Genomic DNA, 17,398 nt, shown 5'->3' on the forward strand with positions numbered 1-17,398 from the left:
GGCACTTAAAGGGCATACACTTGATTTGCAAGTCCTTCTTATTTCACTGAAATAAAGCTAGAAAGATTAATCTTAAAGAACGTCTTAGACCCAGACAAGTTTATCCCCAAGAAAGTGAATCTTCCCCAATATCACCTCCAAAAAAAAAAAAGGAAAAAAAAAATCAGATGGGATTTTCCTTTTTTTTTTTTTATCAAGCCAGGCTGAAAAATGGTTACATGATGTTTTTAAGGGTCTTGTAAGCACTCCCTTCACAAACAGTAGTGGAATTTCTATAGCAGTGGATGTCACAAGTCTTCATTTGAGATATTTGAGCCATTGTGGTTTCTTCTGTTTCCTTTCTTCTGAAACCTTTCTTCTGTTTCTCAGAAAGCATTAAGTGAAGTGCAGCCTTCCAGGACTTCTTTTTAAGAACAGTTCTTACCTCAGCTTTAATTTTGACACCAGTAACTCTACCCATTGTTTCTACAGCAGAAGTATTTTGAGCTTTATTGATGCCCTTTCTATCTTAGGTATTCTAAACTGCCAAAGGTCTGGTCTACTTCTATTTTCAAGCACTGATGTTAATCAACCCCACTTTGGAGAAGACTTTCTCCCATTCTAGGGGGGTTTATTATATTGTAGAATCATATGAAGTATAGTAGGAAGTGACCCAAAGACATGAACTAGTCTGTCCTCTGATGCAGAAGGGGAATCAATTGTGCTGAAATCTGACAGAACTTTGTTGTGTTCTTAAAAACCTCCAGTGATAGTGATTTTGCAAAGCCTCTCAATAGTCAGTACAAGTCTTGGCAGTTGGAAAGTTTTTATTCATATTTATCTGAATGTTTGTTGAAATGATTTAAACTTATTACTACTTCAACTAATAACAACAGACATAAGACAAAGGCAAAACCTCCATTCTTCACATATTTGAAGACTGTTACCCTGTTTCTTCTTAATGTGCACTTCACTAGAATGAGCAACTCTGGTTCTTTCACTTGTTCCTTCTAGGTGGTGTACCTCAAACTTGATTATTTGCACCACACTCCACTAGAGTCTTACAGTTACTCTGTCGTCTTGAAGTGTATTCCTTCTGCCACTGTCTATTTTGCTTTTTCTGTATACAGAATGTGATCATTTTTAAGTGTTGTGCTGAAGAGAGACCACCTGCCAGCTTTGAAATCTTTATGTTCAAGATGTAATTATTGAACACTGGACAGATCCATAAACAATAGCCAATCATTGCTGCTTATCTTAGAAAATAAAAACTAAAAAGCACTAGCTTGGAGAGCCACAGCAGATGGGTTCTTATGCTATCACAGGTTTGGGACATAGATATTCATGGCATTATTACTGAAAAATCCATGCAAAACTCAGCTTGAATTCTGATGAAATTAACATAAAAATTAACTATGTTTGGTGTTTAGATGTAGTGAAGAATTTTGGGTATATTACTATATTACCTAGAACATCAAAACAATGCTACGGATTTCCAAGGACATTTCGGGTTGAATGTGGAGGTGTCTAGTTGTGCTTGGTGTTCTCAATAATTTTCACTGATTATTTTTGATAGAATAACAGTTGGGGCGGTGGGGCTTACTGCATCAGGAGGAGTCAATGTTTTACCTGTATGTCAGTCAGATACAGAAATTGATGCAGCTATTGCCCGATTTGGATATAGATGGAGGGCTAGATGTAGCCACTTTCAGATGAGGGCCAAGAGTCTTTCAGACACAGCTGGCTTACTGTCACGTGTCAAGGAGCACACGTCACGCAGCCACTTTCTTCCTCTCTATCCCTCTACAAGTAAATTGGCTTTGCTTTAGGAAATTGCCAACATGGTGGTTGATCAGTAAAAACCTAGCTGTCCAAGATTTGTACAGTAACTAGCATGTGGGGGGTGATGTTAGGTAGAGGAAGGACACAGCGGGGAGCTTGCTGGAATTCTTTCATGTATTCAGTGAAGGAGACCATATACATTAGGGACTTTGTAACTGCATTTGTGGATGTTTTTTCCTGAAGACATATGTCACATCTCGATTTTTTTTTTTTTTTTTATTTTAATAAACCAGGTGCAATCACAGTAAAAGAGCCAAAGTTTCTTGATTATGAAGTTAAGAATAAAATACATCTTTCAGTTTTGGCTGAAAATAGCTTGAATTCAGCACTCTGTGGAGTCACAGTTTTGATACAAGATGTGAATGACAACGTACCTAAATTTGAGCAAAGCTACTACAAAGCATCAGTATGGGAAGGCCAAAGTCCTATAACAGACATCATACAGGTAAGTTGGAAATATAAGTTGAAAGAGAATTATTTATCTTCTTAATAGTTGTGCAGCTGGACTTTAAATTCTTTTAATTTTGTTTCTCTCTTCAAGTAGTTGAAAAACACCATTCAAAGCTGTGGTTCTGGTTACAATGTAGGTTGGGTCTTGCATTAATGCATCTACTGAAAGGGCTATAGCAATAAAAAGAATACTTTCAAATCATCAAACTAGTAGAGTCAAACCCAAGTGTTCAATTTAAAATCTGATGCCTAAAGAGCAGCTTGTCTCAATTTAAATGTGCAAACACTTCTTCCTCTGAATGGATCCATTCTCTGAAAGTGTTTCCAGCTGGCCGTGTTAGTGCAAAAGAAGACATCAGTTGGACTAGAAGAACGCATAATTTCCTCAGTGTATGTTCTTGCATTGCAAGTCAGGTCACAGTGAGGGTCATGTTAGGTACTAAAGATATTCCTCCTCTAGAGAATAAATAAATGGAAAGCTACAAACGCCTCCAGGGCAAAGTGATTAGAAACTGATGGACATTGTATTTACAGAAACATATGTCCAGGAATGGAGAAAAATCAAAAGGCAGTCAACCCAGATGTGTAGTTGAAATTTTATGACAGAATACATTCTGTTATGTTTCCTTTATTCAGTCTGACTGGTTGCCTCTGCTATGGTTTGGATCCCGTACTCGTAATAATGCTTGTTCAGCAACCAGAAAAATACAAAGACCACTCTTTGAAGAGTCAGAGGAGTCTTTGAGAGACCTGTTCACTGCTGTTTAATGTTATTTATTTTGTTGGGTTTATAGCTTGCCTCTGCCCTTTTTACATTTTCTGGTTTGTATTTTGTAAAGTAATTAATGAACTATTCCATGAAACCTCTGAAAACTTAATAATTTAATTGTTTTATCCTTTGTCTGTTTGTATAGCAGTACTACTTTAAGGGCCAGTCCCAGGCCCCATGTTTATGCACTAAACAGAGACAGCATTCTAACAGCAACCTTATAGTAATATAAGCAGTGTAAAATGGTTACATTCAGCCCTAGCCCTTTATGTAGCTGAATTTCGATTTACTCAGGGAAAGAATTCATGTGCATCCTATTGCAATTCATGAGCAGATTTTGTGACCTCACATGACACTCATGTTGGAGACCAATATGATTATTTGCTTAATCTGTGCAGTCAAAAGGAAAGTAACCAGAAATAGAGACTGTAGCATGAGGTTCTTCTTTCCGAAAATGCATTCTGCCCTTTTGAATTAAGCCTCAGTTTTGCTCCCAAACAGGTATTTGCAACTGACCTTGACAGTGGGCTGAATGGGGATACTGAATACTCAATTTTATCTGGTAATGAAAATGCAACATTTCTAATTGATTCAGCATGGGGGATTTTAGCAACTAATACAGTCCTAGATCATGAAGACACTTCATCTTACAGGTTTGTATGCAAGGTTCTTGTAAAAATGTATTCTTCTTTTTGTCCGCTTTAACTTGAGATTGCTTGTGTTACATATTTTGTAGTTTTCTGTTGATATCCATTACCCACAGAGCCTGGGTGCAAGCCAGACAGCATTGAGAACAGCACTAAAGCTGCCTATTTGTACCATGGATTCTTGCGTATTTCTCAAATTTAGGGGAAGATATATAGTCTTGTTTAATAAATGGCAACACTTACTGATATAAACGAGTGTGATGATTCACTATAAGAATGATGACAGTTCCTGGACTTTAGTTTATTAAGAACTGTACAGCCACTCCCTCTCCGGAACCTTTGTTTATAAATAAGTAAAGACACAGAGAAAGCACTCAAACCAAATCCAAGAAATAGGGACATGTTCTGTTCTTTAAATAGAATATAGTTCAAATTTCCTTCTCCATAATTTGATAAAGATGCTTCTGTAAGCTGTTTCCATCTATAAGCTGTCTTGTACTAAATAGTTTTTTCCTGCTTTCCAAGAAACTGTGAGTAAATATGATCGAGTGGACATGACAATTTTTCTTTACAGGTCATGCCATAATTGGAATTAGAAAGCAAATAAATCATGCCTTGAAGAGAAAATACGAGTAGCAGATTCATTAATACACCCTTTTTACATACTGCAATCTCTACAAAGAGTAGATTTCTGTGTATGTGTCAGTAGAAGTTACTTCTTTTTTTCCCATATGGTTGTGGCATCAGTTAAAATATTTGCAAGTTTTCCTATCCTCTGGGGCCTCAAAGTTTTAAACATCCAATCAGAATTCTGATGAACCAGAATAACTTTTAGAAAACCACATCAAAAGGTTCAACAGAATATGATTTCTTTCTTTTTTAAATATCAGTGTGATCTGATAACAGTGTCCTAAAATACTTTGTTTTCACCTAATATACAGAACACTTCATTTGGAGTTTATTTTTTCAGTTTTTCACTGAATCAAAAACATCAGTTCTGATTTTTAGTCATTTAAATAGCATAATACATTTTGTTGGTAACTAATACTTTAAAAGAATACCTGGAATAAATCCTTCAAAGGAAGGATGTTTACTGTTGATGAAGTATTGAACATGTAAACATAATAATTCTCATAACTGTCTTTAACTGGGAGCCTGATTTATTTCAGTACTTATGTAGGAATTCTAGCCTTTTAAATTGACAGTTTGTTTGAGGAATCTGAAACTTCATATTCCTTCTCTTTATTAATATTATTAATCTGTACATTGTTAGGTGAAATGTGAATAGCAAAAGAAGCTTTCAAAACTGTTTTCCTGTTTAATTTCAAAATGTTACCATTGGTTCTTTCAAATTTGCAAGGAGTTGTTTATTTTATCTAAATTGAACGTTTTCATCCCCAGAAGTTCTAAGTCCCTTATAATAGGAGTTACAATGAAAGTGTTGACAGAACCTTAATTTTAATGCTTTGGCTGAGATGTTTTTATGAGAGTTTTTTCCTGAAACCTTAGAAAGTGATTATTTTTAGTAAAATATTTCCATATGTATACCTTACCAATATTCATTCTAGAAAAAATACTCTTTCTATATGGAATTATACATGGTCACAGATTGAATACTAGCCTGCAATTCAAGTTATGTGTTCTGTCGGCATCAGAAACCACAAGAACACCCAGAGCAGAGCTGGTGTTGGTCAGGAATGGAAGTGCTGCAATCCACAGCTTGAGTTACAGCCTTGGTATTCCATATTGTTATGTGAACGTTCAAGAAGTAATATCTATTTGACACTTTAAACAGAATCTGTGACTTAGAAGAAAGGGGGGGAAATAAAGCATTCAGAAGATCTGCAGAGAGACCCAGAAAATATGATGCAACATGCAGTTGTTAGTGCACAGAACGTTTAATTGAGATGCCAGGCTGTGACGTGTATATCCTTTCACATAGCTTGATGTTTTCTTTTTCTGGTATGTTTTTTTTTTTTAGAGCACGTGTTGAGTTAGATTTAATTTTGAATTCCCTTCTGGATAATTTTTAATACTAGGGAATGGTGAAGTCTTCCAAATAATCTTTGCTTACAATCAACATTTGCTCTGTATTGCTCAGAAGCTAGTTCCCGCAGAGAGTAAATGTCCTTGTATCCATGTTTATCAGGTTGTTACTTACCATTTTCTTTGCTACATTGTTTGTGGAAATCAAAAGATCGTTAACAGAATCTACTTCCCAACCTCATGCAGGTGTAAAATGGAAGCATACAGGCAAACTCTCTTAATCTGACAGTGAGATTCTGGTCCCACTAAAATCACTGGGAACTTTGCCATTGTCAAATGGTGCATGTATTCAGGTTTTTCACTTTATCACTTACATTTATAGTATAATAGGGGGCTATTCTATATCTCTGCAGATATTTTGGCTGAATATTACTTTGGATGTTTTTATATTATTCAATTTTAACATTCCTGTTGTCCCTTTATAAACAATGAGGAGAGTCAGGTTCCTCCAAAGGACAATTTAGCACTTAAGTTTTAGTTCCTGCTCTGAATTACCAACTGGAGAAATGTGTCTTATTTGAAAGAGTCTTGCTAGCTTGTTTAACCACCTACATTTGTTATGAAATCGGGTGAAATGAATACAGATGAATACTTCCTTTTCTTTGTATGATTTTGTTATGATTTTGCCACCTAGAATCTCCTGGACATTTTTCCTGCAAGACACAAAAAATAAAACTCCAGACAGTCAACCTTAGAAAAAGAAAGGTGGAATTCAAGAGTTGCAATGAGGAGCAGAAAGGGCTAATCTTTTTGTTTGTAATTTTTCCCCTGCTTATAACATTAGTGGATAATTCGGTGATTTCTGACCAATAGTGACAATTACTGCTTCCTTTAATTGTAGGTTGGTTGTACAAGCTGCTGATAAAGGAAACCCCAGACTTTCTGCTACAAGTATTGTGAGGATACAAGTGTTAGATGTTAATGACAATGCTCCAGTTGTCCAACCACCAGGTGAAGTGGAGGTCCCAGAAGGTAAGTGTGATAGTACAGCTAAGTTTTGTTAAGACTAGGATTTGTCAGACAACAATAGTGCTTTTGGTGATTTGTGTAACCAAGAAACTGTAGTAAAAAGGATAATACTGAAATATCGAAGTAAAGTGTGATCTGCTTTTGTTCTCAGAGGCATTATTCTTAATCTTTAGACATTGTGGTTAAGAATAGTTTGGAACAAAACCATAGGCAATTCAGAAAGAGGAAAACAAACTGCAGAAATACATCTGTAATCTGCTCATTTTGGACTTCAGTGTCATATTCTGCTTTTCTCCAGTAAAAATACTTGGTGTTATAACCAGCATTGCTAGAAATGAGACATTTTGAACTTCATTGTGATGAAAGAAATAATTTCTGTAAATATGAATGAAGCTTTAAAATGCTCTATATTTTGATCCAGTTGATGATCATGAAGAGGAGGACCCAGGACCTCCTGAGTTCTCATCCCATCATACAATTGGTATGTTGTGTGACATTTGCAGACCTTGAGTCTTAAGCCCAGCATTTTCAAATACAGGCATCACACATGTGATGCATTAAGTTACACAGCAGAAAATTTATAAAGATTTAGGTGCTGAAATTCCAGTACTCCTGTTAACAAAAGATATCAAGGCTGTCTTTCTATTGAAATTTTTTAGCCTTTCCTAAACTTAGCTCCCACTGGTAATGACAAGTACGGGAGTCATGGATGCACAGCAGCTGTAAACAACTGGCTACTTATTTAGGTTTTTGTATTCCATTTAAGAACACTTGCTTTAGGACATGGCACAGCATTTTTGAGGCTTAATGCCCCAGGCATGCAAATGGGAAATGGTTTAATTTCTGTTAGCTCCAGGCTTTATTAGGTGATCACTAATACGTTCAGTTTGCAATCCCTGGTACTGTCAATCTGGCACATGACAAAAACTGTCTGTGTCCAGTTTCTCACTCTCATAGGACTATACCTTGAGCTCTGAAGATTTTTGTGCCATGTAGGTCTGGCTGGAGGTCTCGTTTCTCCCTAGTGGCCTTCTCCTCCTTTGGAAAAGCTTCAGAATTGCCTTCGCTGGTTCTACACGGACTAGGGAACTCTGATGCCTCAGTTAAATATTCTTGTCAAAGTTTGTTACACTGTTCAATAAATTCATGTCACCTAAATGCTTGTGGAAAACCATGGAAGTTCCTGTTGCTGGTGAAGAAACAGTTATGGCTACACTGGATCTGGGAAAGTCTAAAGAAAACCTGAATTAAAATTTATAATATACTAATACTAAAATAAAAGCAAGATGCATTTGAAGAAATCCACTACTGTTTCCATAGTATTTTGGGATATTGCTCTTATTCTAAAACACAAAGTCAAAATACACCAAAAGCTAATACAGAAAGTTTACATATATCTAAAATCCAATATTACAAGATTGGCAAAATCTTCAGAAAGTATAACATCATCTTTTAGCTATGACTTATTCTGAAAATTACTGTTTCAGATGCCCTGCCTGGTTTTATGGTGACTCAGGTGTCAGCAAGTGATGAGGACTCCAGGCCAGCACTTCAGTTTGGTTTTATTTATGGTAATAGTCCCGGAATGAAATTTGCCATTGATCAACACACCGGTGTAGTCACAGTGATGGAACCATTAGATTTTGAAGAAACTGCTGTGTATAAGCTGAGAATCGTAGTTTCGGATTCTGTACATCAAACAGAAGCAGAACTCACCATCCTTGTTTTGGACGTCAATGATAACCCACCAGTGTTTACTCAGGATTTGTATCAGGTGGGAACGTGGCAAATGGAGAATGAACATAGGATATCTTTCTGTATATGATGATAAGTAGTAGGAGTGCTTGTTTTATTTGTCTTAAAAATGCATTTAAGCACTGAGAGGGAAGGTCTCTGCAAACTTTTACTGAGCAGAAACAGAGAAGAGCTCTTCTGGGAAACCCCAGACCCTTCCTAGGAATTCTGCTAAAAGGACTGATGGAACTCTTAAGTTTTCATGTTTGTTGTTTCTGACTTCAGAAGGAAAGTGGTGTGAATGCTAGCTGTACTCCATACACCATGCATGCATCACTAGGAGTTACTGGATATAATCCAAACCAGTCTGGGGAGCAGGGTCTAGTGTTCAGAACTTGTTCTTCTGAGAGAATGGTGAACAAGTTTGTACATTTATTCTGGCCCTGTTACTGTGGCATGCATTTTCAGTTACACAGCTCCACAGAGGTGTAGCAAATGCCCCTGTGGTAGGTCATGTACATACAGTTTGTAATGTGTAACCCAGCCTTATAGCAATGGCACTGATCTAGGGAGTGAGGGATATGAGTTTTGACGTCTTCAACATCCCCTACTAGACTGAGGAGGGTACAGAGCTCAGCTTTTGGACTTCTGGACAAGGATTTGAACTGCTAGAATATTGTAGAAGTCAAGTTGTCCAACAGTGTTTTGAAACAAAGCTGTTTTAGCAACTATGGACAACTATGAGCCACTAAGATGATTAAATGAATTGAAACATATATAAAATGGAATAGAACAGACTATTTCAGTTGGAAGGGACCTACAACGATCATCCAGTCCTGACTAACTCAGGGCTGCCCAAAAGTTAAAGCATGTTATTAAGGGCATTGTCCAAATGCCTCTTGAACACTGACAGGCTTGGGACCTCAAACACCTCTCTAGGAAGCCTGTTCCAGTGTTTGACCACCCTCTCAGTAAAGAAATGCTTCCTAATGTCCAGTCTAAACCTCCCCTGGCACAGCTGTGAACCATTCCCACATGTCCTGTCACTGGATACCAGGGAGAAGAGATCAGCACCTTCCTCTCCACATCCCCTCCTCAGGAAGCTGTAGAGAGCAATAAGGTCACCCCTCAGCCTCCTTTTCTCCAAACTAGACAAGCCCAAAGCCCTCAGCCGCTCCTCACAGGACATTCCCTCCAGCCCTTTCACCAGCTTTGTTGCCCGCTCTGGACACATTCCCTTCATATCCTTCTTAAATTGTGGGGCCTAGAACTGCACACAGTACTCAAGGTGAGGCAGCACCAAAGCTAAAGTACAGCGGGATAATAATTTCTCTTGACTGACTGGTTATCCTGTGTTTGATGCACCCCAGGATGGGATTTCCCCTCTTGGCTGCCAGGGCACACTGCTGGCTCATATTGAGCCTGCTGTCGACCAGCACCCCTGGATCCCTAAAAAAATACGGAATGCTTTACAATTTTGTGTGTCATCCTTGGGCAGGGGCCGTGCTAAGCTTCTCTGTATCACTCCAATTTTAGTGTATGTGCTGCCGAAGTGAGCATGGTACCATACAAGGCTCTAAAGGGTAGGCTGCTAAAAGGGTTTTGCCCTGACTTCATCTGCCCTAAGGTTGCGGGGCTTGGACTAAGGCTCAGCACATGTAATGGCTTGGAGTTAGGGTTAGGGATGGGAGAGAGACAAAGCGTGGAGCTCTGGGTGAAGTTAGGCTGCAGTAAGGCTGCCACAGGAAAGGTGAGGCTGCCAGAGGAGTTGTTTCCTTAGCACTTGTTTGTGTGGGGCTAGGCTGTGTGGCTTGGGCTGAGGCCCGAGAGACCCTAGAGCACGGATCGTTCAGCCTGGGAAAGAGAAGGCTCAGGGTGGGTCTTACCGATGTGTGTAAATACTAGTGGGGGGAGTAAAGAAGACAGAGCCAGACTCCTCTGTGGTGTCCAGTGACAGGACAAGAGGCAGTGGGCACAAACTGAAATACAGGACATTCTGTTTAAACATCAGGAAAAAATTTTTCTTTTTAAATTCTAACAGTGACTGAGTACTGGCACAGGTTGCTCAGAGAGGTTGTGGAGTCTCCATCCCTGGAGATACTAAAAACTCAACTATATACAGTTATGGGTACCCTGCTCCAGGGGACCCTCCCCTGGGCAAGGGTTGGACAAGATGCACTGTGGAGATGCTCTCCAGCCTCACCAATTCTGCCATCCTGTGAACTGAGCTGTTTGCTTGACTTGGCACTTTTTTTGTGTGTGGTGGATGTGCTCAGAGCCAAAAGTACGAGGCGCCACAGAAGACTTGGATTTAATAATGCTTCATTTATAAATCTCAGACAGATTTAGTCAAAAAATAAGTCTAAACATTTGGTTTAGTAAAGAAATTGCAGCACCTGAGCATGTGCAGGCACCACAGTTTAGTCACTTAGATAACTATGGGACAGACTGTAGGCACCTGTGAAACTTTCAGGTGCCTGAGTTGTCAGGATTTGTGTAAACTGCCCACTCAAACTCGTAAGTCGGAATTCTGGAGAAAAAAAAAAAGGCACTATTAATGCTCAAGTGATTTTTAGACCTTGCCTTAAGTTTTCCTCAACCCTCATATGTGTCTGATTTCAGAGAATAGTTTAGGCAAGTACTTGCTTGTGCAAGGGCTAGGAATTTTTTTGTAGATTGGAGCAGACATTACAGGCAGTGTTATTAACTGATGCAAAACAGTGTAGCTCTATTGACTATACTAATGTAAACAGCTGAGCTTTTCTCTCCACAATCCTGATGTTTTGGTGTATTGCTTGGACAGTAAGATAGACTGCTTCTTTTTGGGCGATGATATGTATAATTCCCTATTCATCATCCTGTAATTTTTACCCTTTTATTGCCCTTTCAAGTGTTTTCATATTTATACTTTTCATATCTAGTTTCATACATATATATATAGCTATTATATAAATATAATCACTCTGTTAAAATGATTTAAACTAACACTTGAAGTTATAACAAAAGCAGCTGCTGTATCATACTGTTCATTTGAAATTTGATTTATAAGGTGGAAGGAAACTTTGGTCACAAAAGTACTGTATCTGGACATCAAATAATGGAAGCTCTTAAGAAGGAGAAGGGCTTTCTTGGTTTCATAGATTATATGAAGAAAAAAGGGAGTATTTTGAAAAACTAAATTCTAGGAATAATCCACTGATGATTAAGTGCTCTGGTGCTGGAATTTTCAGGGTACATATGTTGGGTTTTTTTAATGGTCAATCATATACTCCACATGGGGACTGCAGACTATATTCCATGTATGAAAATCAAGGTGTTTCTGAAAGCAGGGAGAAAAGCCAATTTTAGTTGCAGTCCATTGTAGGTATTCCTTCCGTTAGTGTACTATTGCAAAAAGAGATTCAGCGATTCTCTGAACTTATTGTCAAAATGAACTAGAACTAGATGTATTTTACTACTGTTTAAAGTTTACTATAAATTTTGGCTGTATTGTATACATTGTTTTCAATATCTCAATTCTTCATAGTTTTGTCCCAGAAGAAAATGGGTAGGTGAAACTTTTTCCAAAGCTGGGAACTGTGTTTGTTTTTTTCTAGTAAGATCAAATGAAGGAAAATTTATTTTTCATGTTCAAAATCTTTTATTAAGCTCTATCAAAACTGTACTTTTGCTTTATATGTCAGGTGAGCTTGCCAGAGCTAATTTCTGTGGATGCCACTGTTCTGACAGTCTCTGCTGTGGATAGGGATTCAGAGCATAATGGAATGATTTCCTACAAAATCCTCTCTTCCTCTGAGGGATTTTCCATTGATCACAAGAATGGTGAGTCTGTAAGCACAGTTTATTATTTCAGCTTTTGCAGTGTAAATTGAAGAGTCCTACTGCAATTCCTCACCTGTTGCCAGTAATCACTTGAGTTCTGGAAATCTTTGGTGGCCAAAGTCCACCGTATGTTCTGGCTAAATCTGCCATTGTCGCTGAAGAACTGGTCACATCAAAGACTGGAGTTCTCAGTTTGTCCCTGAACCATGCAAGAGGCAGCTAGTCACAACATCCTATAGGTGCTATTCCTCTGATGTGATTTGATAGAAAAGTTGCTGTACATTTTGCATTGATTTATAATGTTTCAGCTCACGTATTAGATTTCAGTCAATTTAAGTTCGTACTTAGTATTTTTCAGTATAAGTTGAACCTATCATAATGGAGCTTCTCTACAGCTTGGGCAGTATGTTTTTAAGATTGCTTCTTTAGAGAGCTTATATTATCCTATAATCCTAAATGGAATTTAGAAGTTTTCTAAATTGAGAACACTCTCTCCAAAGTACATACTTTTCTTCAATAGTTAAGAGATTTACTGGTTTAAATTTTCTGGCCTAATGTTGTAACACTCTGGGAGGTGGAAGACTGTGTGTCTCTCTCTTTGTATGCATGTGTACATGAGATTTTGGGGAATATCAGCTTCAGACATTACTAGATACTGCAAAAATGATGTGCAACTATTGTTCAGTGAGCAAGTTCTTACACTTACTTGCTATTCCCAGATGTTTACATGACATGAATTTTTGAAAGCAATGTTTGTTGGGTGATGGTAACTATAAACACTGAATGTCTCACCCAGTTAAAGCTGTTTTCTTTTTTACCCATTTGTCACTCTGTAATCACCAACCTGTCTTTATGTTTGGCCAGTGGCTGTTTTCAACTGTGATCAGAAAATTGTCACACGTCATTCTCTCTGTGGTGCTTAGCTATAGACTGTGAAGAGTGAAGTAGAAGTAGATGGCTTATGAACATAGTCATTGAATGGTTTGGGTTGGAAGGGACCTTTAAAGGTCATCTAGTCCAACCCCCCTGCAATGAGCAGGGACATCTTCAACTAGATCAGGTTGCTCAGAGCCCCATCCAACCTGACCTTGAATGTTTCCAGGAATGGGGCATCTACCACCTCTCCGGGCAACCTGTTCCAGTGTTTCGCCACCCCCCATAGTAAAAAATTTCTTCCTTATATCTAGTCTGAATCTACCCTCTTTTAGTTTAAAACCATTACGCCTTGTCCTATCGCAACAGGCCTTACTGAAAAGTGTGTCCCCATCTTTCTTATAAGCTCCCTTTAAGTATTGAAAGGCTGCAATAAGGTCTCCCCAGAGCCTTCTCTTCTCCAGGCTGAACAATCCCAACTCTCTCAGCCTGTCTGCATAGGAGAGGTTCTCCAGCCCCCTGATCATCTTCGTGGCCCTCCTCTGGACTCGCTCCAACAGGTCCATGTCCTTCTTATTTTGGGGGCCCCAGAGCTGAACGCAGTACTCAGGTGGGGTCTCACAAGAGCAGAGGGGCAGAATCGCCTCCCTTGACCTGCTGGTCACGCTTCTTTTGATGCAGCCCAGGATATGGCTGGCTTTCTGGGCTGAGAGCACACATTGTCAGTTCATGTCCAGCTTTTCATCCACCAGTACCCCCAAGTCTGTCTCCACAGGGCTGCTCTCAATCCCTTCATCCCCCAGCCTGTATTGATACCAGGGATTGCCCTGACCCAGGTGCAGGACCTTGGACTTGGCCCTGTTGAACCTCATGAGGTTCACATGGGCCCACTTCTTGAGCTTGTCCAGGTCCCTCTGAATGGCATCCCGTCCCTCAGGTGTGTCAACTGCACCACTCAGCTTAGTGTTGCCTGCAAAGTCGTTGAGGGTGCACTCGATCCCACTGTCTGTGTCACTGATGAAGATATTAAAGGATGCTGGTCCCAGTACAGACCCCTGAGACACACCACTCGTGACTGATCTCCATTCAGACATTGAGCCATTGACCCACTACTCTCTGGATGTGAGAGAGTTACTTTGGGGTGTGCAGCTGTTACAGTTGAGTAATTTTCAAATATGACTGATTAGAGTCAGCTTTTGGAATCACATTTACTTGCCTTAGTGAGTGTGAAGTGTGGGCTTTTGTTAATTCTGTTTTATTTTCAGGTTCAGTGTTCGCTACCGGACCAGTGACACAGCTGGAAAAGATTTCCATTATTCGGCTCCTGATAGAAGCCACAGATGGTGGGCGTCCCACCCTGAGTGCGGTTACCTCTGTAGAGGTGCACATAGAAGATGTAAATAACTATGCCCCTCAGTTCACAAGGGTTCTGTACAATCTCAGTGTGAACGAGGATACCTCAGCTGGAGAAAGTGTTCTCATGTTTTCAGCCATTGACTATGATTGGACCCGTGAAAACACATATGTTGAATACTCTATTATTGATGGCAATGCTGAGAATTTATTTTCCGTGGAAGCAAGTGTCAAGGCGTCAGAAACATCCTACAGACTTGTTGGCAGTCTTGTTTTGAACAACGTTCTTGACAGGGAAACGGCTTCTTCTCACCGTTTGGTCCTCCTTGCCTCTGATCATGGAACGCCCTCCTTGAATTCAACTGCTACTGTGCTAATAACTGTGCTGGATGTTAATGATAATCCTCCAGTATTTAGCAGCCCGGAGTACCATATTCATCTCAAGGAAAGCATCCCTGTAGGTAGTCACGTCACTGAAGTTTCAGCAAATGACTGCGATGCAGGCACTAATGCAGAGATCACTTATGCTATCATCTCTGGAAATGATAGGGGACATTTTCGCTTGGATGGGAAAACGGGATCAGTGGATTTGATGAAAATGCTGGATTACGAGGACACCATGAAATTCACTTTGATCATCCAAGCCACAGATGGAGGAGCTGATGTAAAAAATGTGGCTTTTTCTGTTGTTCTTGTCAGCATCCTAGATGACAACGATTATAGCCCACTGTTTCTGTTTCCCAGCCTGAGCTGTAGTGTCAGTGAAAATCTGCCTACCTTTTCTTTTGTGTGTGCTGTCAATGCACTGGATTTTGATAAAGGCTCCTATGGGCACCTTACCTACTCCATCCAGTCTTCATGTTTGGCTCATCGTGAAGCTCCTAGAGACCACAACATGTTCTTCATTGATCCTTTGACAGGAGATATTCATACAAAGCAAATGTTTGACTATGAAAGTCAGAATAGGTACTGTCTCATAATCCAAGCAAAAGACAAAGGTGACTCACTGGCTACTGTTACAGTTCAGGTAGATATTGAGGGGAGAGATGAATTTGACCCAGTGTTTACACAAGATCAGTATTTCTTTAATCTCCCTGAGAGGAACGAAGCAGGCCAGTTGCTTGGCAGAGTGACAGCGTTGGACAGCGATGGTGGACTGGATGGAGTTGTTCGTTACTCCCTGCTAAAAACCTCTCCATTCTTTTCTGTGAATCAAACCAGTGGTAATATTTATTTGACTCAGGCTGTTCACAGAAAGAAAAATGGCAGCAAAAGGAATGATGACACCCTGGAATTGTTGGTAAGAGCTCATAGCCCCCAAATTGAGTCAAAGTTCACAGTATGCACTGTTTTGGTAAATGTTTCCAATTCTCCTGAGAGTTATCCCATAGTGTCAGCGTACAGCCTGACCATTAGCATTTCGGTCTCCTTGATAGTGTTCCTACTGCTTGCGGTCAGTCTTACTGCACTTATTCTAAGACATAAGTGGAAATATCTGATGAATGCTCGTGTGAAAAAAGAAGTAGTATCCTCCTCAGCTACTGATGTGAATTCAGCCAGCGAAGATAAGGACTGCCAGAAAATCCAAAGTACTGAGAGCAGTATGCTTCCCATGGGTGCCATAGCAGAATGGCTGAGCCTAGTAGGAATCGAAGAAGGGAAGGATGATGGTGTCCCCTGCAGGCATTCAGACTCCAGTGGCCACGGTTCTGCCGAAGGAGAAACTGCAGAGGACGAGGAAATCAAAAGGATCAATGAGCATCCTTGCAGAAGGAGCGCTGGCTCGGTGCTGAGCGAGCACGGCTCACGGGTGCCAGATTCAGGGATCCCAAGAGAGTCTGATCAGCTCTCCTGTCAGTCTGGAGAAATGGATGTCATGGCTACCATGCAAAGCATGGAGAGCGTGCAGGCCATTAAAGAAGGCAGAGAAGAAGCCTGTGACACAGCCTTTGCACATAAAATGTTGTCTCAAACAATTAAGAAAATTGGAATAAAAGAGAAAGACATAATGACAGACCTCACAAGAGACTATGTCTTGATGTCAGATAGGCAGGACTCTGGGTATGATTCACTTGCAACTCTTGGCACCCCTGATGAGGATCTCGGAGGTGGTTATAACTGGGATTATGTGCTCAGCTGGGAACCCAAATTTCAACCTCTTGCCTCAGTGTTTAATGATATTGCAAAACTGAAAGATGAAAATGTACACATTCATAGCTTCCCTGAGGAGAAGAAATCTCTTGTTTTCCCTCCTCCCTTGATAACATCAGTAGCTCAGCCTGGTATAAGGACAGTGCCACCGCGAATGCCAAATATAATATCAGGGCAAACATTTAAAAAATACCCTCATTCTCCCCTTATCCGTAATCTTGGATACCCTCCACCAACTATGACCCCCAGTTTTTCTCCTTCTCTCTCTTTACTTACCATGCAGACACCTACTGCTTCTCCAGTAATGTCTGATGGGAAAATGATAGGAACACATCTCATTGATCCAAGCCATGAACTTTCAACAGAGGAAGAAATTCAGGTCTAGGTTATCAACTAACAGTAGTTTATGGTAAAAAATATGGCTTAAAATGTGTTTTTTCTATTGTTTAACAAGCAAAATATGCCTATCAGAGCTATATCACCAATATTCCTTCTGTTTTCCTGAGCTGAAAAAGTTAAAATACAACATAGCCACAAACTTGGTAATTATCCATCTTGTTCCTCCCAAAATACACTGTGAGGCCATGAGGCTTCTCCTCTTTCAGCTCCCAACAACTGTGGTTTCCTATGTAAATCATACAGCCAGGTGCCTGATAACCAACTTGACCGATTTTACTGGTTTTCTCGTAAAATATGAGAAGATAAATAATGAATGAAATAAATGGTAGTAATTCTTTACTGTGGAAAAACTTTATTAGCATGC

The 17,398-nt window shown here is 39.7% G+C and overlaps 1 protein-coding gene across 1 annotated transcript in view; it reads left to right on the top strand.

Moving 5' to 3' along the window:
* The window catches only part of DCHS2 (dachsous cadherin-related 2), a 71,311-nt gene extending 54,291 nt beyond the window's left edge, over positions 1–17,020 (top strand). Inside the window, exons 15-20 of the mRNA XM_010561017.1 lie at positions 2,055–2,266; positions 3,542–3,693; positions 6,575–6,705; positions 8,190–8,476; positions 12,120–12,258; positions 14,397–17,020. Of these exons, the coding sequence (XP_010559319.1) occupies positions 2,055–2,266; positions 3,542–3,693; positions 6,575–6,705; positions 8,190–8,476; positions 12,120–12,258; positions 14,397–17,020 (3,545 nt within the window). The remainder of the gene's footprint in view (positions 1–2,054; positions 2,267–3,541; positions 3,694–6,574; positions 6,706–8,189; positions 8,477–12,119; positions 12,259–14,396) is intronic.
* Positions 17,021–17,398: the final 378 nt, after the last annotated feature.

This window comes from Haliaeetus leucocephalus, unplaced genomic scaffold (genome assembly GCF_000737465.1).
Source record: "Haliaeetus leucocephalus isolate CR32 unplaced genomic scaffold, Haliaeetus_leucocephalus-4.0 Scaffold140, whole genome shotgun sequence".
Taxonomy (NCBI): domain Eukaryota; kingdom Metazoa; phylum Chordata; class Aves; order Accipitriformes; family Accipitridae; genus Haliaeetus; species Haliaeetus leucocephalus.